Source organism: Athene noctua, chromosome 1 (genome assembly GCF_965140245.1).
Source record: "Athene noctua chromosome 1, bAthNoc1.hap1.1, whole genome shotgun sequence".
NCBI lineage: Eukaryota > Metazoa > Chordata > Aves > Strigiformes > Strigidae > Athene > Athene noctua.
In genome coordinates, this window is record NC_134037.1 from 173,593,728 (window position 1) to 173,615,539 (window position 21,812).

Below are 21,812 nucleotides of genomic sequence, written 5' to 3' on the forward strand. Positions count from 1 at the left end.
AAAAAGAGGGAGGATGAGAAACAAGGCTGGCTGACTACTGCAAAAATCCTTGAGATAAGCAAAAGAATGGGACTGCACGGCCTACACCTCGCTTCTTGTTCCTCCCTGGCACCATGACAAACACAAATCACTGGACCTCCATCCCATCCTGTGATTGCTCTGGGCACCCTGTGTCAAGGACATGTGTATTTTACAGATTTCTCACTGTTTTGCTTTTGTTCTACAGACTGATTTCTCTGAATCTGGTTAACAATTCTGGTGCAAAATATAAGAAATGTGTGTATTGGTCATTTCTATTTGTATCAACTGTGATTTGTTGACTTTGTTAAAGTACCTGCAGATAGGGAGTGGTGTTTTTAAAGTATCTATTTTAAATAAGAGAGGAAAAGAAAATACTCAGAGCCAAATGATCAAGCAGCTAATTACTAGTTGTCTTGGTAACCATTATTTTCCTTTGTGAACAGCAGGGGTCACTAAAAAGAAAGGTTACACTGGGTGAAGAAAACAGGCTTTTTCTTCCCTCCACTAGATCACTTTTCATGTATTTTCTTTTTTAATAGATTAAAAAAAAAAGTTCTTGGTCCTTCTGGTTTTGACAGATAACAAACTCTTAATAAAAAACCCTATCTTCTGATTATGGCCTAAAATGTAAGTTTTCTCTGCCTGTAATAAAACATCTAATAAAAAAATCATTGTCAATTGTTTTGCCAACGAGTTTTATAAAAACTTTGTTAAAAAATATTTTCATTGTAAAAATGTTGATATTTAACATTGTGATAGGAGTGAGTAATGTCACTTCCTCTCTATTTCTTGTGATCACACTGTCATTTTCTCCATTTTTTGCTGTTATTTAAAGTCAATAAGACACAAGTAGTAATGTGGAGCAATAAAAAGAAAATTGCTCTCCATTTAGAACACGTCAACAAGAGAATAAACAAAATACTTAGATGGTCTCTCAGTGTAACTTCACTCAACGTGAAATGTGAACAAGCATGTAATTCCCTTCCTAGAAGGATGGAAAGCACTGACCACACAAGGAAAGAAGTTGAAGAAAACCCAGTCAAACACATTAGCAGGAGGAACACTATAAAAGAACACATCAGAAGGATAGGCTGCTTGCTCTGCTTCACAGAATCACAGAATGATCTAGGTTGGAAAAGACCTTGAAGATCATCCAGTCCAACCATTAACCTAGCACTGACAGTTCCCAACTACACCATATCCCTCAGTGCTGTGTCGACCTGACTCTCAAACACCTCCAGGGATGGGGACTCCACCACCTCCCTGGGCAGCCCATTCCAACACCAAACAACCTGTTCTCTAAAGAAATGCTTACTGACATCTAGTCTAAACCTTCCCTGGCACAACTTGAGGCCATTCCCTCTTGTCCTATTGCTTGTTACTTGATTAAAGAGACCCATCCCCATCTCTCTGCAGCCTCCTTTCAGGTCACTGTAGAGGGCGATGAGGTCTCCCCTCAGCCTCCTCTTCTCCAGACTAAACACCCTCAGTTCCCTCAGCCGCTCCTCATATCTGTTCTGTAAGGTTAGTAGTCAAGGAGGTTTTGTATTTATCTTTGCAGCTGAATGAGTTCAGTTTCTCTCAGATTAGGACAGAAATTTCAGAACAGCAGGTTAATCCTTCCTGCCTTCACGGGCAACTGAGCAAACAGACCTGTATCGGTGTGGCCGAGTGTAAAATTGTAATTCTAGAGATTAGCGTTGTCTTTCATGTTTGAACTTGACCTCCATGTTCTCTTCTAGGTATGTTTGTATGTATGAAGGCATTTATTTATTTATTTATTTGTTTGTTTCTTTGTTGTTAACAGCTTCTGTCCAAGGCCCCTGGGAGAGGGCAATCTCACCAAACAAAGTGCCATATTATATCAAGTGAGTATAAACAGTAATTCATTCCAGATATTTACATTTGTCATTTAAGAGGACAGTTAGTAATTTTCTTAGATTACCATGAACTGCTTCTATGGTGTCTAGGTGGGAAGAACAAACAGGAGTGAAATGTGAAATAAATTTCACAGAAGTGTATTATTTAAAAGCACAGTAGGATGCACTGATTTGTAAATTCTTTGGGTTTATGCTACTGTAAATCACCTGCAAGCTAAGTAAAGCTTCGGGGTATCTGGATTATAGTTTAATTTGCACCATTACCCACTGAAGAGTATGTATGGCAGGTTTTGAAAAACAAACAAACAAAAAATCCGAATTGCAGTTGTGAATGTGATACACTGGTTTTTTAACCTAGCAATGCACATACTTTATACTATGAATTCCTTTAGGGACAGTACTTGGAATACTCTGTAGCTGAGGAATGACAAGGGACAAATTAGTCCCTATGCACTATTTTTTTAGTTTCCCAATTTAAGCTAGTTTGCTTTGAGACATGTGTATGCATAAAAAATTAGAAGAAAATTTTTAAAGTCAACTATTTGGAGACACCTGCTTCTAATGCCCTAAAGAGAGCTACTACACAGCAAATAAGAAAGATACTTTAATACATTTTTCCTTTTCTTTTTAGTTCTTCATTATTTGTAATATATGGCTTGAACTACTTATTCATAACTTCTGAATGAAACAGGTGATGCAATATCTGTGATAAAAACTGTAGTGCAAGTGACGAAACATGGGTGATGTTTAATACACATATTCACATGTTCCTCCTTATATTTCCAAAACACTTTGCAAACTCAACTAGTGTCACTGAAGCCATCTGACTGAAGATACCTCTTTCAGTGGCACTTCAGTTGCAACCTTCACAGCAAGGTGAACTGCAACAGCAGCTTCAGAGTTTGATTTACACATGAAGAAAGCCAAGTCTGTAGTGCAGTTCAGAGGTACACTTATACCTGGCTAAGTTGGTTTAATGTTGTGTTAAATTTGTAATTTTTCCACTGTTTATGAATAATGAAACAGTCACAAAGAAAATGGAAAGCTCTATCAAAGAGGAGGGGCAATTTACCGGAGACAAATGCTGGTAAGAGAGTCAATGCTCTGGCATTGAGAGTCAGTTTATGTTACTACTATGAAGGAAAAGATCCTCTTTGCTTTCCCATGGCATGAAGTGCCATTACTGGGGAGATATGCCTTGGCAATTCTTAATGTAGGCACAAGAAGCATTTTGTGCTCTCCTTCCCACCTCTCTCTCTGCTACTCACATCCAGCAGCCATGGGTAACTATTGACTCTTTGCGCTAAAATGGTCAGTGGTGTTCTTGCTTATTCCTTTCTAGATTTTAGTCATCTTCTGCTCTAGGCCACTTACAGATTCAAAGGAATATACTTGTTTTAATTTGTTCCCTTTAGAAAAATCTTAATAACTTTAAAAGTTGTAGCACTACTAGTTTAATTAAAGTTTTATCTTTTATAAAAAAAAACTTGCTGTCCTTGAGATGTAAAATGAACCAGTCAAGTTATAATGAGTATTAGTGAGTGGTCACATCTACTCCTTTCTCCAGTGGTCCTCAGTCATTTTTTCATTTTCATTCATTCTCATCACTTGTATTCATATTTACACACAACTAAATTGTTTTCTGTACCATTCTGGCTTTTAAATTTACCATATTCTTTCTTTAATCTTTGACATATTACTCTTCTACCCATTGTTAATTCTCTAAAAGAGCTTTTACAAGCAGTGTTCTCTTCATGTTTACATGATTTTCTTTCTCATCAGTGTAGGATATTGGTGATAGCCCCCTTCATTAACCAGACTTGCTACACGTTTTATTGGTTTTCATTTTATCTGGTTTTGCTTTGAAGATTAACTGTTTTATCTCATCATTTTCACATTTACAATGACACAGCATTTGATAAATCCACAAATCAGGCAGTACCTAGTGCTAAATCTTCAGCAGCAATGTTTATTTACTGTATCTTCAGATATCTTCAAATTTTGTGATTTTTCTGGTTAAAATTTCATTTTATACAGTTGATTAATCTGTAGCAACTAGTTGCCTCTAAAACTTAACCACTTCAAATGTTCCTTCTTGAGATTATTCACGCCAGTATCTTTTTTTTCAAATTGGATCGGCATAGGCATCATTGCCGTGGAAAATACAATTATTGACAGTGTACAAACTGTTTCAGCTGTTTCCAGTCTCTGCCACTTTGTAGTTTCTTGGCCTACCATCAGTCTCATGAAAATTTCAGTCCAATGGCTTTGCACCAGCTGCTGCATTCTGGTGGATTTCTCTCCGCCCTTTTATGTGCTTCCCTCCTTATGGGGGTGACAAGCTAGGCCAATGGTTCAGCCTCACCTCTCTATTCACCAGTGAACTGAGAAATCAAACTTTTGTGTTCCAGCACAGCAGAAGTGTTTTGGCTTCTCAAGCAGCAAGTGGACATTGCTACCTGGGTACTGAGCACCTCCCCAGCGCACAAGTTGCTACTGAGTTAAAAAACTTCCTGTTTTGTCTCTGAATTAAAACATGTAAAATTGCTCTAAAACACATTTTATCCAACCCTTTTATTTTTTACTTTTTTCTTCCTTGATATATTTCTTGTGTCTAGAATGGGATTGAAAAGTTTTATTAGATTAAAAAAGGAAAGCAATATAAAAAATAGGTTTTGGTTTAATCAGTCCTGTTCCTTGAAAACCTTGATCCTGCTCTTACTGGAGTGCAACACAGAAAATGGGAAGGCAGAAGCAGGCACAGGCATGTCTGTACTCTTTAAAAATGTTTTAGTTATTCATTAAAATTTCTAAACTTAAGTTTTGAGGAGACAAAACAGGCAATTACTGTACCTCAGAAATCTGAAAAGCACATAGAAAAAATGCACAGCACAAAGAGTACTGAACACGCATCAAAAGATAAAAAAGTCTCAAATCCTAAAAAAGACAGATAATGAAGGTAGGGAGGCTGCAGATTTTAACATCATAATTCAGGTTAGATCACATCTTAGCAGAGCTCACCCTGTGATGAAAGGGATCTCACGTATGCATGCATGCACACGCACATTCTTATCTTCCAATCAAACAGATAGAGGAGCTGCTCCAAAGCAGTGATAGATAGCAAAATCAAATGTCTACTTTGGATTTTGCAACACCAGAAGCAGCATTCAGTCATGCTGCACAACCTAGTTCCTCTTCAGTGTTTGTCCTCCCGGAGCACCAGGGGATATTAAGCAGCTATACTCTGAATCATGTTTGCATCTCTTGTGTACGGCTTATCCTGCGCGCAGCAAACGTGTCCATTACAGAGTGCGAGGAGGTCTCTGTTGCCTTGGAGTAAGGAGGAGGAGTTGAACTAAAGTCTGCAACATACTTTCATTCTAAAAAAAATTTCAGTATTCTTGCCATCATGATGTGTTGAAATTTAGTAGGTGTGATTTCTATATTTGTACTAATCTTTGACATTATTCTTCCTCTGTATAACTGACTTGCCAGTTAATAGTGTCTGTCTTCTTGCCCTCTTGCTGTGCCCATTCTTTTGAAGGATTTAAAATGCTTCTGCAAAAATACAGTAGTCTTTCATCTCAGTACTTCCCACAAAGGAAGCCTTCCAAGTTATTTCCCAGCCAAGCTTATTTTCTTATACAGATTATAGCAGTTCACTGAACTTTGTCCTGCTGAGGGCAAAGCTGGATTCTCGGGAGCATAGATTTGACTCCTTGAGAAGATCCATATAAGCCTATCTATATAAATTAGCTATGCAGTGAGCTAACTCCAAGGACTGTGCATCTCCACCTGCTCACTTTCTTCCACATTGTAGTTTCCTATGCGAGTATTTGACTTGCATTATACGTATCAGCTTGTGACATACGTTCTTGTTAGTTTCAGATTCTTCAGTCTTTCCATCCTTCATACTGGAGATCTAGTGAGCCAGTTTCTATAAACATACTTCTTTGTTGTCTTAATTTTTAATCTCCCTTTTAATTGTTGTTTAACCATGCAGAATATCAACACAGAAAAAAGGCTAAGAGCCCTGAGTTTTCATTGTAAAATCAAACAGATTAAAGCCATGATTCTTTTACTTTTGTTCAACTTGGAGACAGGATAAATGAATTAAATTCTACTAAGATAAAATAAAGCAAAGAGTTGCTGTTCTGGTAAAATCACTTGGGTTAATTGTTTCTTCCGCAGAATGTAGATAAGTATAAGCCACAAAAAGTAGTAGGAAATATGTGTCAGACAGAACAGAGAGAGACATGGAGAACCATAAATAAATAATGCATGAGTATGTATATGTAGTGAGTGAAGCTGTGAGCAAGCTATGGAAACCATGTGTATAGCTGACAGTTAACCTATCTGCCAGGTACCAAAAGGGTATTATTTTGGCTTCTTAAAAGCACACCTATTGTGATCTTTTCCTGTATTTCAGTCTGAACTCTTCATATGAAAATCGAAACTATTGTGAAGGAAAGAAAAAGTATAATACTTTTCAGTCTTCCTTTATGTGTTGTAAATCGTCATGCTGTCTAGCATAAAAATCTAAATGAAATATGAGATATTTCTTAGAGGTTTGTCCAAGTGCAGACTTTATCATGTGTAGGGCTGTGAAGCATCGGTTCCAAAACTTGTCACAAAAATTTAAACTCTGAGTGTAAATAAATGAGAAATCTTGAGCCTTTAACTACCTTTAAAATGAAAGAGGAGGTTATAAACAGATGTGTTCCCGCTGACTGAGCAAGAGCACTCAGGGAAGATCCCGTGGGTCTGCTCTTCGTTACCGTCTGTCAGCGGGGAGTTACTGCCCTCACTTGCAAAGTAACTGAAGGGGATTTAATTTGTTTTGAAATGAATTATAAGTACTCAGCAGCAATTTTATCGTATCCTAGCTGGTGCAGGGACTGGGAGCAGGGCTGCAGCCTCTTGTTAGGGGCAGCAACTGATGGGAACCATGTGCTTTACCAGCATTACAGCATGTAACTTAGTGCCTGAGGTGAAGGGCAGAGATCAGCTTCCTCAGGCACTTACACAACACTTAGAGCTTGGTCCTCTCGATACGACAGTGCTCATATTTGAGTGGATAGTAAATTTCTTAAGCTTTGTTGTCAGATTCATTCAGTACAAATGTTCACAAAGATTGTACAGTTTTAAGCATTTCAAAGAGGTTAAATGGTGCAGGGACAAATTTGTGCAGGTTAAATCTAAAAATGTGTTATGCAGGTAATGAGCTGGGTAAGAGAATTTTAGACGGCATCTGGCTTTCCTATTTTCCTAATTAAAAGGAATGTACCAACATTTTAAATCCATTAAATCCAAATACTCATTGTTTTCCAGCTCCGAGGCTAGGAGAGTAATAAATGAGCTATTTTTATAGGTAGTAATGTGAAAAGTAAACTTTTGATACTGTACAAGGAGTTCATCTCTTTATAGAGTAATAGAATATAATTACATAACCTTAAATATTTTATTGTAGCTGAAATTGTTATATTTATTGTAAGTTGAATGTGATTTTTGCTTGAATTTTACTTTTTACTTCATTTCTATCCGCTCCATTTTACTTCAGTTGTTAAATATAGTCAGGCTACATTTAACAACTGAAGTAAATGAATAAAAAATTAACATAGCCAATATAATTTTTACAAAGTTGAATGACATCTATACAATATGGTCCTATTTTGTAGAGTATATGCCAGATCTTCCATAAAAAAGTAAATTTTACAGCTGCTCCTGATAGCTAAAATTTATTGCCATATACTTTGAGCCCATGTTTTAAACACTGTGTGCTTAATGAGCAGGATTCAAAATAGGAATTATGTTTGATTTCCACTGGAATGCTTTGAAGTTGAAAAGATTAGACACATTAAGGGAAAAAATAGAAAGATTTGCCTGTCAGACTTTTCTTTTTTTAAAGATCAATTACATACTTAATTTAGATGACAAAGAGAAGACAGCTTCTGACAACTGTCCAATGAAATCTTCAAGGAAATGGGGAACAATATCTCAAATTTTTTATATATTCTTGTTATACTAAGAAGTCTCATAATTTCTTTGTTTCCTGCAAAGACTGACAGCTCCTGCAAAGCAGCACTTGCCACATCCATTGTCTGCACTGCCCTTGGTTCAGTGTCTCTTTTGTTGCAGCTAGCTCCACAAAGAAGCACACAATTTCCCCATTCCACATGAGAAAAGTTTCATCCATATAGTAAGAGAGCCAGCATTAAATTGATCCCTCTTCACCTACTGTGTCCTTTTTTGTCCTCTTCATGATCTTATCAGTTTAATATAAGGCAGGACTATAATTATTCGTGTGTTTTAAGTTATGTTTCAATACCAGTTAAAAAGTACTGGATGTGGACAGATACGATTTACATCATCAGCTGTATTTGCTGTGGTCAAACAGGCTTTGGTAGACTAATGTTCTAGTATTGGCATCTAGGGCAATGCAACATCAAGAGAAGACTGAGGATGCAAGAACGGGCCATATCAGCTGGGCTGCTTCTGATTCTTTAAATGGCCTGTCTGTCAGGGCAAGGTCAGATTTTCACCCAGATTGACTTTTTTTCCGAAATGAACTCACTGAAGATGCTGAATCTCTCTTGTATTTCTTCTTTCTCTGACTTTCTAAGATGGCAGTTCTACAGACTGCAATAAGTTCCCGCTTTTCAAAATGTTCTCCACCTGCCTTGGCACATTTCTTGTCCTGAGCAATTTATTTAGTCTGTACTTACTGAATCATGACTATGGATTATTTGACACATTTTTCCCCTCGCTGAATCCCTTTCAATGATTTCTTCTTCTTTTTTTTTTTTTTTTTCCCTTTTTTTTTTTCTTGTCAGATATTAGCTGCAATCAGTTCTGTGTTGCACATCAGTTCTGTGATATCCCTATCTTTAGACCTTCAATCCTGAGAATTAATTTGTGTATATATTATGCTTAGGGGTCACAGATTCTAAGAGAAACATAAAATGAGTGAAATAAGAACTGTATAAATGTCAGTAAGATTGCATTTAGACTTAAAGATTTTAACCAGTAGGTTAGGAATGATCAAATCATCTGTATTCATTTTGCTTATTTCTCATTTCTGATTTAAAAGTTGAACGTTATGAGATAAATTAAAATTTCAAATATGATGTATACACTTGGCAGCCTCTTGCATGCTACACATTTGCTTTGAATTTCAAGTATTCATCAGATAAATTTTTATATTAGCAAATCTATTGCTACATAATTTAAGAAAAACAAACCATTAAAAAAAGCACATCACAACATCTCTGAATGAATTGCTTTTCTTACAAGTAGTTTTGATGAGACAAGCATTCATGTTTTTTCCATGGCAGTTGAGTTCAGAAAATGAGATTATGGTAAAACACAACAGATAGTCATTATCAAGTAGTAATCTTTATATAACCAGCCTAGCACAGACACCAAATGGTGTCTACAGCCTATTGATTACAGTAGTGAGTAGAGGCTGAATTTTGCTACCTAACACATACTCATTCTGTGTGTCTAGGCCCTCTTTTCCAGCAGGGCCAAAATTTGTGTAAAAGCTGTATGTGTTAGGTTGGGGGCTTCAGGAGGGCACAAACTCAGTTAATACAGCAATAAATTACTAAGAATGAAGGTTGCTGTATGTGTGAAGTTGGTATGAGATTTATTCTTCACTTTTATACTTCACACTTTATGATGTGAACTTACACATTATTATGTTAATGAAACTGTATGGTAAATTAATGTGGGGGATTAACATTCAGATTTGAATTTTCTTGTAATAGATAAAGGTTGTAAAAAAATCTAAATATCTAAAACCACAGTAATTCAGTATCATTCAGGTATTTTTTATTTATCTAGATACCTGCTAGAAAACTTTCTATTATTTTAACATTTAAGTAGAAAAAGGGGCTTTAGATATCTAGCTAGGAAATAGCTTAGATTGCCTTTTGAATTTCAATATGTACCTGTCTCCTGTTTTTCTTTTCAAGATACTTTTTCTGTTCACTACTGCAGAGATAATATAGGAGTAGGGGCAAAGATACTTTTTGCTGTGCTTCATTTTTAACAAAGTTATCTCTTTTTTGTTGTTTAAAAGCTTTATTATTGGAGACAATGTTGTAAAACTTAACGCTTGAGGGTTATGACATCCTGCATGAAGCATATGAAGAAAAATTGTTAGAATGAGGGATTACAGGCATGGAGTTAAAATTTAAAGGGCTAGCTAGAAAACTACTTGGGAAAACTGACTTGGGAACAGATGCTTCATACAGATATCCCAATTACATCACCAACATGAAACACCATGTTAAGATTTTAATCACAGCCCAAAGCATTTCTAGTTGAGACATGGGAGTAATACTTTGTTCATAATGAGGAGACACCTTTGCAGCAGGAAATACCCCATAAACATCTCAAAGAGATGGGAGTTAGAGTATATGGTCATACAAAATTATTGGTTTTGTTCCAGTATTTTAGCTATTGTGACCTGAAAATAGGGAATAAACAAGTATGAGGAAGACAAAGTACGGTATTAAATTTCAATTGAATAAAAATACTAAAATACTCAAATAAGTTTTTATTTCCAAATAGTATTGTCCAATCCACCCTCTGCTGTCCTGGAGGTTCTGTAAGCAAGCTGACATAAATTTTAACATGGTAAAGAATATGACAAAAGCTAACAGATTCTACTGCATACTGAAACACAGAAAAGCTGCACCTTTGTTAGAAAATCAGAAGCTGCATATGTCTTCCCAGATCAGTGATTTTTATCTACTATCTCATCTTCAGTTTAACTCTGCTTAATTGCATTTAGCTTTAGGACTTCATCAATGGCAACATTGTTGGCTGACCTCACCTGCACACCTTTTAGAAAATAGAAAAAAAATTAAAGCAATTGCAAATAGTACTAGATACCAGCAACAGCAGCAGCAGTAGTAAACAGATTACAGCCATAGAGAAGACTGTAAATGTCCCTAAGGAAATCTGTATAAAATTTAGTTTCATATATAACCATAGAGATAATAACAATATGTAGTAAACTCACAGGCAAATCTTCCCTCAACTAAAACTTCACTTGAAGGTTTAAAAATGCAAATTTGAAAGGAATCTTAAGGTTAAAATAATATATTATATGCACATATATGTATTCTTTTACTCCTGGGACTACCTCTGCCCAAACAGTTAAGGAACAATTTAAAAAGTGTGTAAAGCAAAATTCCTATCAGTGAGGGTTTTTTAACCATGTTTGCTGAGAATCCCCAGAATCATGTTCTGACTTTGATAAATGTGATTAAACAGCTAAACTTAGAAAAGTTCTGAAGTAAACAAGCCTACATTTATGATAGGTTTTCTTACAACTTGATTACAGTTTTGCATGTCATTAATTTGCATTTTATTTAGTTACGTGTTTAAAAGCATCCTCTACTTCCATTTTATCACCAGCTCCAGTCATACTGCAGTTGCCAGTTTTACTGAGCAAATTTCATTAGTATACAAGAAGTTCTAATATAAAATATTTTTCTGTATATTTATCAGCTTTTATCTATTGCAGTGATGTTCCTTTTTTTATTGCTGTGTTTTGCTGAATCTTGACGATAAAAACAGTCATTGAATATTAAAATTTTGCTTTCACGACCCAATGTTGATCTTCAATGCATCTTTTTGTAAGACAATGCTAGTTCAAGTTCATTAAAAATAATCCTGAAATGAAGCAGTTTAAAACATAAAACTGAACTCTCTAACTGAGCTATCATTCAGAGATAATTCACCAACTGAAACCTATAGGATTCTGGATATTTTTTTTTAATCTAAACTTCACAATGACAGTTTCAGTAGGTACAGAGATCTCACATTTATAATTTGAAAATTACTCCATGTTTTTGAAAAGAAACCCCGTGATTTTCATAATTGCCTTTGATGTGAAGCACAAGAGAAAAGCTGGCTTGAAGTGACAGCCACATTCAGTACTTTCAGAGATGACTGAAAAGCACATTAGGCAGCTCTGAATTTTGTTGTTTCTAGATGGTATTTTCATCTTGAAGTATTCCTAAACTAAACTTATACCAACCTGTCCACCTGAATGATCTCCATTTTCAACGTGTTTGGGGTTTTTTTTGTTGTGAATACTATTTAGAAATTATCAAAAAAACCCGAAAAGGAATATTCAACCAATGCCAGGCCATATGGTTTGTCTGCAACAGAGGAAAGCATATTCGTCAAGCTGATGCTGTGCTAATGTGCAGCAGTAACAACTCAAAGCAAAGGGCTTGTCACAGTGAGGGAAACGGAGTTTAAAAGACATTGTTTGTTTGAAGGAAAAAATTCTTGCTTGAAACAAGTTTCCTTTGAGGTCATAGCAAGTTTCTTAATCAGTTACAGATAATATATTTCAAAACAAGAAATTGAAAGAATGACACTTCGAGCATCAAATAGCTAGATGTTAGAGAACAAGTCCACTTGCTTAATTTCTTCAGTCCCTTAGACATCAGGAGCATAGAGAATGACCTGTTCAAGACTTAGATTTCTAGTGATGTATTTTCATTTAAGTTTATCTGCTACTTCGTTGTTTGCATGGGATTCACTTTCTTCAGGACTGTCCTTGATAAAACGAAACAAATCTCTCCTCTGTCAGTGTTTAAATATTCAGAACATTGCCCTTCTTTTTCCTGGAATTCGTGTCTGTTTCCAGTCCGTTTTTTTTTTTCCTGCCTAGTCTTTTCTAGCTTCTGTACCCTTTTCTCACTAAAACAGTTCTTAATAAGCTCACTAACAATCTCCTGTCATCCAACTCCAAGAATCTTTTCACTGTTCACAGTCTTCTAGGTCATTCCACCACTTTAAACAAACCATCTTCCTGCCGTCCTTTCTTGTCTTCTCTGAGCTTTTTGTCAGGCTTTGCCTTGTAATAATTTACCCCTCACTTTGCATCTTCTCCTTGCCTTCTAATGCTCCCTTTGCAGAGGCAGTCCTCCCACTGGTGACACACTGCCTCCAGTCCATCACCCTCTTTATCTGACTTTCTCTTAGCACTGCTTTTAGTCTTCAGTCCCTGGGCACATCCTGACAGCAAACCCAGCACCTCTCCTTCCAGAGTTTCATTTCATTTAGTTGTGCTGATGACTTCTAAATGCAACTTGTTAATTACAGATTTCTTTCCTGGTTTCTGTACAGCACTCCCCATTAAATAGTTAAGTCCCAGGCTCAAAAAGACCAAAATAGATGTTTTCTTTCAAACCTCCATGTTTCTCTGTTGATATTTCCACTATTTTACACAATGTTTTGCTGCCTCCATTAGCTATCCTTTCAGTCTCATACATGCACTTTATAACTACTTACACATTTAGTGTTGCTTGTCCTTAAAATATTTTATCTTCTTTTCCTGCACCAAACAATTATATCAGTATGTTAACACACATCAGCTCCATATTTGTTAAATATAATTTGATTCTGGCTCCCTCTGAATTGCAACTACTTGCTAAAGTTTTTGCTGAGTGGAAGAGGGTCTCTCTGTCCCTTCTGAGATAATATACCATTGGGTAAGGTACTGCAGAAATATGAATTAGTACTGAGACAATTGACTCTCAAGAATAACAGGCTGCCTCATGGCTGTCTACCACAGTAGGTACAGCTGTATTCAGCAGTAGCTGAATAAACATAAACATACTAATATTCTCTGCAGAAATTATGACCAGTTGTTGCCATTTGCATTTTCAACATAAAGCCCTGCTCTGAACACTCCTTGGATATGAGTAGTGGACACTCACAGAGGGTCTTTGATGAGAACACTATTCAGTGGTCCTGCATATACCAAGTAGCAAAAGGGAAAAAAAGTTCGGAGTAAATGTATCACTAGCAAAAAAACTTACACTTAAGATCAGACTCAGTAGACACAATCATTCTCAGTCAAATCTGGTTTTTTTTCTGTATTTCTCTTCTGTACAATACAGTGAAATTCCATCCATCTTGAGCACAAATCTGTATGCAAGTACAGTAGCTTTCACAATAGCCAACAAGGAGGGCAAAATTGGCCAGGCAATTTTAAACCAAGCACTAAAGCATACCAATAGATTGAGAGTGGATTTCATAATAATGCTGCTGAATAAAAGTTTGACTAGTTGTTAAACTATAGTTTCTTGTGAATAAGAATTTAGAAAAATGTTTTAGCAGCTATGCCTCTTCACACCAGCCACATTTCCAGTGATCTTGCCATGAAATAGTGCCGTAGCATAAAGACAAATCAAGTTCTTCACCAGCTCAGCTCTTCACAAGAGAAGGCAAGTTTCCTTTCTGTTAATACAGCACACAATACAATGGATTTCAACTCTAAATTAGGTTCTCTAAGCAGTAATACAATGGAGATATTTAATAATAACAATTAGTCTGAATAATTTACTCTTAGCAGCTGCCTGTGATGCTTTTCATTGCAGTATGCTTTCCTCATTGCAGTCAGTACTACTGAAACATCTTTAGCAACATAGCACCTACTTTATATGCTCAGACATTTCCCCAAAATTAGAAATGGTAGTTGCAACTTTTTCCCCTTCTCATGAGAAATGTATGCTCCTGATTTGCAAGGGCCTGGTGCATTACAAAAGAGATTACCACTGCTTTCTATGCTGTTTTTTCTAAACATCATCTACTTGGCCCAGAACTTGGCAATTAACGAGTCACAGCAATACCCCACCAACCCAAACCAGAATCATATCCTAGCACCCACTCAATTTCTTGTCCTCAACATGTATTTTTAAAATCTTCAAAACCACAAACTGTGTTTTCCAAATCCTAACTGGTTTTCTGAGCATATTCTATTTTATCCAGTAGTGTTTGCACTTGCATTTCCGCATTACTGGAATTGGTGCTCCTTTAGTATGGCTCAATCACAGTTCTAAGCTCTGCTGTATCTTTTCCTATACTGTCAGCCTTGGAAACTTCTTTATTCCATCCCGGTATTAAAAGGAGAGCCTGCTTTCCACTCCAAGTCAAGCTATGGTTGTATTATTCTAACATTTCCTTTGAAAAAAAAATTAGAACAAAATCCTCATCAGTAGTAATTAATTTTGACAGTGTGGGCTTTGTAGCAATTCACAAACCTGTACTTTGTGCATCAGCATTCCTTATTATTCTAATTAAAGTGGAACATTGTGCCCTCGCCAGTCATTAATGGATTTTCATTTTGTAAATGACATTTGCAAAAGTTAAAACGGGCAGTTCATATGAAGTCCACAGGCAAGAGCGTTAAAATTAGCATCACCATAGCAACAGTCTTCCATCATTAGTATTCAGGGCAACAGCAATTTTTTTGTTGTGCTTTTGTTTCCAAAAAAATATTTTTCTTTACATGTCATTCATAAATAGAAAAGGCTCAAATCCATATATTTAAGGTAAAAATATTATATTCATTTAGATGTCACTGTTCCAGAATTTCCCTTTTTTTTTGAGGTATTTCTTTTTCAGGACAGAGGATGAATTTCACAATCTCTACAGCTGTGTATGTTTTACCTCCTAAGCGACATTTATTCATTGCCAGCCTGCTGCTCAACAGTACAGTTTTATATGAAGTCTACCACTTCTACTCAAGAATCTATACCAAGTAATGGATTCTGCTGAGAATCCATAAAAGATGCATGCATGGTGAAACATGGTCAATCCCCCATGAAGTGGAGTGTGCATCTGCTCAGTGCTGGTTTTGGTGTTTAAATGATGTTATTTATATATTCTTTTTTTTTTCCCCTCTCGGGAATTGAAATGTACGTGCATACATCATCTCTAGTGAAACAATTCAAATATCATCTTGTCCTGTAGAGTTTAGAATTCAGGAGAGAAGGGTGGTCCCTCCAAGGGAAACCAGGCAGATTATGAGTGTACACCAATGTGCTTTATTGGAAGAGCTGATGCTGACTACTTTTGTTTTGAAAGTTTAAAGAGGACATAATTGCCTGGGAGCATGTTTGAGAGCACCTTGCAGCAATACTTTGCAGTTCAAGAAACAGTTTAGCCCCACATGTCTTAAATGCCCCCTGAGGCATCCAGTTTGCATACCTCTTGTTCAAGCAAAACCATGCAGTCAGTACAGGAGAAATGATAGTTGTCCTCTAGAAACAAATATTTTATGTGCAGATAGAGACGGGTTAAGAAAATAAAAGCAAGGAGAAAGACATTAAGGAAAGTGGGTGATGAGCAGGGTGAGGTCAGTAGAAGGACTACCATTTTAATTTGATGTATCCTGGCTTGTTCAATAACGAGCACAGCTCAGAAGTAACTAAATGTTCTCTAGCATTATGTCTCCGGGTTTTAATTTGGCACAGGAAGGCTCCTTCTTTCCTCTTCATCTTCTTAAAATACTTCATTTTGCAGATTTTTTCAGAGAAGAGTCTTTAGCGAGTAAACGCACTTTAGTGCATTGTAAAAGCTGGGGATATAATCCATTCCGTGAAAGATATTCCTGTATTTTAATAAATGCGGCACATTTTCATACAGTGGTTGCCTTGCTAGTGCCTGCCCTTGTAGTGTTGATTAATTTTTCAGCTAGTGAGACCTGCAGAATTGGAAAACCCTTAAAAATGGTGAATAAATATATACCTGAGGAAAATTGCTCTCAGGTTACCTAAAAACTATCCATGGTGGCTTGACATTCAGTGCTCGCCATTTGGAGGGCTTTAACATAGACGGGGATTGCTGTAACTCTGAAGTTCTGAAACATCTGCATAGATGTTAATTTGTTCAACCACTTATTTTCTTTCTTTTACAGAAGCACCTTTTTGCTTGGTCTAGTTAATCTTTTCCCCTGTGCTGATTCATTCTACTATTTTTCCTTTTTTGCTGCTTGTCAGATGCTTTCTGGGAGATCCAGCATGCTAAAGCAGTTTATTTTCTCCCTTTAAATTTCCATCCCCTACTGCAGTGAAGATACTGAACTGTAATATTTTGCAGAATTTTGCTATTCGATCTTCATAGATAAATTCAGTGGTGAAGTAGAGCACTGTAAAAACTGGATTCAGTCCTTAACTAAAAAGTTTCGTGCTTAGCATTCTGTCTAAGCAAGCTCTTTGTAAATCTGAGTAAGTTCATTACTAGTTTTTTGCAATGCTGAATCATAATCATCAAATAAGTAATCTACCTTTTTAAAATCAACTTTGGAGATCTTTTTTGACTATTAGCTCAGCATTGAACTATAGCATCATTAGAGAGATTTACCTAAATTGCAAGGGGTTTACAGCCTTGTTTATTGTAATAATGACAGGCAGAGAGGCCATTTCTTTGAAGGATCAGTGACAGACTGTTTTCTATTCCAGTCTCCATTCATTCAGGGACAGACCCTTGAGCAGTGTTGTGGCAAATAAGAGGAAATTGTCAGTTTCTTATTTATCTAAAATGGTAAATGCTGTGTTTTCCAAAATTTATGTAACTATACTTTCTACTTATGCACGTCCTTGAAAAAGCTACTGAAGCTGTTCTTCATTAAAGAGGTTTCTGCATTTGGTCTAGAAATACAGAAGGAGATGCACGTCTGTGAGTATGGATTTCGGATATGCTATATTAACTGCAGATTTCCCTTCTAAAGAGTGAAGTCTGGAAGCAGAAGTAAGGAAAAGAAATACCCTCAACCTTCTGTTTCGTATATCAATCTTCTTCAAAATCTTACCCAGCTTCAGCCTTTAGAAACCCTGGAGAATGAAAATAAGTGGTTTGCAGCTGTTTTCCTGAGTGTAACAGACTATGTATTTTGTAGCTGGAAATGTCAATGATTACAGGAATAAAAAATAAAAAACAAGAGTTAGAACTACTAAACCTAAAACACATTTTTATTTCTACATCTAAAGTTTGAGTGCAAGTAATTTGGAATAAAGGCATCTTGAAATTTTACTTCAGTGTTTAGAAGGAAATTTCTTCCAGATTTCTGCCAGTGAGAGCATTTTAGTCACTAGGACCCAGTGGCTGAAAAGCATATTTTATCTCTATACTTCAGTTTAAGTATCACTTAAAAATTAGAGGTTACATAACTGCTTCCCAAAGGTCTCTAACTGATGAGCTCACCACCGTTTCCAAATACTGGTTTGAACTTCGGACATCTGAACTGAGCTATTTTGACATAAACCATCACTAGAAGCATAAATGAAAATCACCAGGATATTATCTTTCTGGTCATAGGTTCACTCGTCTTATTTGTTCTTTTAATTACTGCCTGTTAATGGAAGTGCTTTTTCCTTTTAGTACTCCTGTAATATTACAAAACACTGTAAAACACTTAGCAGACTGTTCAGTTGCAGGAGGTGTTCTGTATCTTCATATTTGACCAGATTTTTTTCCTTCGTATTCCTCGTTCATCTGCTTTTCCACTGTCTTAATTGTGCTGTGGTAAAGAAATGAAAACCTTACTAATATTGTCATTACATGTTAGTGCTTGCTTTCATATGCTATTACTTCTTCTCCTGTTTCCAGTTTGAGGGAGGAACAAATATTTTATCACATTCTAACAATCTTGAAATGAGCAGAAGAACCGATAGAGGACTCTGAGTTATGGTGGGGGTAGTTTAGGCTCCCGTCAGACTTACTGTCAGAAGTTTGGAGATGAAATTTAAGTTCTGCACCAAAAGCATCTTGCATGGATTGACAGATATGCTTAATTTCAGCAATGTTACCTCTTATTTTTAGCAGTGTAAATGGGATCAGAATCTGGCTCTCAGCATTTGCTCTCATGTATCATGTTTTTTCACATCAGTGCACAAATCATTGTGGAATAAACATTAGCTGCTGGCAAACACGAATCTGTATCTGTATAGTTTTCTCTTGAGAAAACCAAGCGTAAAACCCTCAGTGCTGTTTTGCTGTGGGGCATTTGTTCACTATTCTAGAAATAAGGAGTGGAAAAGTCTGTCAGTGTGAATCTTTTATCAAACTGGCCTGTGTGGGTATGCCCACATCATGTGGTCTCACAATAGTCCTCTTTGGTTTGGATCAAGTCAACCAGTGGGACTCCTTTCTCCCGTGTTGGTCCTGCTGTTGGTTTTGATCAGTTACATATAACACCCAGAGACCTCCCAAAAGATCCTCCTTTGGTACACATGGTTTTTAAAGTACTTACCAACTTTTTCACCCAGTTTTATAAATCCAAAGTAAATTTCTACTGACTTTAAACAGATCTTTCTGACTCTTAACTCACTCTTCCTTTTTCATTCCATTCCATAAGTTCATCTTGTACAATCATTTAAAGGCTGAAGAGCCCACTGTTGCTCTGACATCTCCAGTCTCAAGTTCCGCTCATCTGTTTTGCCAGTTGTGCAGCAAGTTTCGGGGACACCGACAAAGATCGTTGCTGCCTTGCCTTGCCTTGTCTTGTTGTATCTTGCAGATTTTCAGATTTCCTCAATTCTGTCTTTATTAGATCCTCCCAATAATTGTTAGACATTTACACCCACACACTCTCCTTAAGTCACAGCTTTCCTCTTCGTTATAGAGAAGTTAGACAAAAGAGACAACCAATCAAAAAAATCTAGAAAAGTGCCTCCTGCCCTGTTCTCCAGATTTTTAGTTTTTCTGGATGATTTGCTTGCCACAGTCTTTCCTTTTTGAGCTCAGCGTGCTGCAAGGCTCAGCAGTCTCCAAAAACAGAGCTCAAATACGTTCTAATTTTAAATTCTTCAGATCTTTTTGCCACTATCTCGAAGAAGTATGCGATGTGCCTCAAGTAAGAGCATTTACCTGCAACTTTTTTGTGTTTCAGAAAGCTTCCTGAATTATACAGGATTTCCTTTTAGTATTTACTAAGAAAGTAACACGTGCTAGCGAATAATGAGTAAATCTCTTCAGCAAAATAGTAATGTTGGGTTTTTTAATGTAAGCTGATCATAAGTATAATACGTATCAACAACCTTTAACACAGCTTCACCTAACAGATTCCCTTTGCAAGTGAGACCAAACAGGTGGCAACCCCCAATCAGTGCCTTGTTATCCTGAGTAACTTTGATCTACCTGATGTATAATAAATAAGATCCTGCATTTTAATCATCTTGCTGCTTTCATATCACTTGTGTTGCGAAGTTTTACTTTATTTCCAAAAACCCATCCTGACTTTGTTGATCTTTTTTTAAATTAGAGTATTTTTGATCATTTATTTATTTCAACATACCCACCAGTAGACGGATGATATGCCAGCTGCAAATAATTGTACTGTATACTCACCATTCCCTATTCACCTTTGTCCTATTCTTATGCCTGCACAAGATGTAGCCATTCTTAATTTTTTTTTTTTTTTTTTTACTTTACACCATGTAAGAGACTGACCAGATGATCCTTTCAGGTTAAGATATTGGCTGACAGAAAATTCAGTCAGCCTTAAAATTCCCCTTGTTTCTACAGGTACTCCTCACTCTAAAGCTGCATTATGTCTTTGTACTCCAATAAAGACCAAAAATTTATTTTTGTCAATGAATTAGACTTGAAGAGTTCCTTAAGAATAGCATTCTCAATTCTGCTCTTACATATATACAACAATCTAAGGCTGGTCCTGTAGTATTTTTAATAATTTAGTTCTTATATTACTATTCAAATTCCCTATACTTACTCGTGGTCAATCTGATGTTTTCAAGGCAGGAAGGATCAGATCAAACCATGTCTATAAAAAAGGCATTATTGAAACCAATAATATTTTTACACTACATGAGAATAATAGCATAGAATAATGCTGCATTGTTTATGAATAGGTGTTTTTCTCTGACAACATGCTTTATCTTATATTCACCAAAATCCAGCGCTAAATTTCTCACCAAATGATTTAATATCAAACTTAGCACTTTATTAAATGGTGAATTAGAAAGGAAAACTATAGAAGAGACACTTAAATTGTTGTGTGAAGAGTATTTTAAATTACCCTTTTAATTGCATATTACACAAAAAGACAAAGTAGTGAAAAATATAATTTCAGCATAATGACCTAAATTAAGAAAATAAGAACTGCCTTTTTCCTTGTTGGAGTTGGTGGCTGGAACTGATTTATATAAACTGGCCCCATCTAGGAACAAGCAAACCCATGAAATTAAAAATCCATCAAATTGTTTGAAGTGAGAGAATGGGATAGTCTGCCAATGCGAGAACAACCTGTCCTTGCTAAGGAATGCAGCCAAAATTTTGTTTGGAAGTAAAATTCAGCTCAGTATGTAGTATGCAACGCACTAAAAGGGTTAGAGCATTGTCATTGCACTGTGCTTTTGCAGTTGACAAACTTGGCAAGATGCTGTAGTGTATGTGAATACAGAGGAGTCTAAGAGTGCAGATGAGTATTCTTCTAAGTCCTACCTTTTACCAGTTTCTTATAGAAATAGCTACTTAAACCATTCCTTTGTACAGAATGAAACTTTAAGACAGACATGCCATGAGAGGTCAGCTGCTCCACTGGTATGCATTAGAAGTGCTTCTTCAATTAGTTAACTGTCAAAAATTGTGCCAGTTTACAAAGTTTTTGAATTGAAATAATAGTTGTTTTTCTTAGAAAATCTGACTGCTGCAGACTTTGGAAATTGCATGTAGAGCATTCAGCAGACTTTAAATGAAATTATGATATGGCCGCTCTTCATTAGCAGTGACTTGGTTTTGTCACATCAGTTGCTCTCTGGATAGAAAATCCTCTACTTAAAAGTAATTACTTAAATTACCAGCTGATTTCTTTAGTAGGCTCATCAAGAAAGTTTGAAGATCTAGCACAGCAAAGCACTTGTGACTATATGCTACTGCACAGCATTTAAATCACAGGGGTTTGAGTTGATCTAGAACTCTGGTTCCCCCTGTGTAGGGAGATGTTTTTGCCATTTAATGCGATGGGTTTATTCTGCAGGAACAAGGCCAACTAGTTTCAAAAAGATACCTCACCTCATGCAGCAGTTGGGCTCCAACATCTCCAGCATTACGTCAGACAATTTGAAATGAATTAAA

At 36.3% G+C, this 21,812-nt stretch overlaps 1 protein-coding gene across 9 annotated transcripts in view; it reads left to right on the plus strand.

Annotated features, from left to right (window-relative positions):
• The window catches only part of DMD (dystrophin), a 1,208,865-nt gene that overhangs the window by 1,093,168 nt on the left and 93,885 nt on the right, over window positions 1–21,812 (plus strand). For all 9 annotated transcript variants that reach the window (XM_074905425.1, XM_074905436.1, XM_074905445.1 and 6 more), the window contains one exon: window positions 1,829–1,889. In XM_074905425.1, the coding sequence (XP_074761526.1) occupies window positions 1,829–1,889 (61 nt within the window). The remainder of the gene's footprint in view (window positions 1–1,828; window positions 1,890–21,812) is intronic.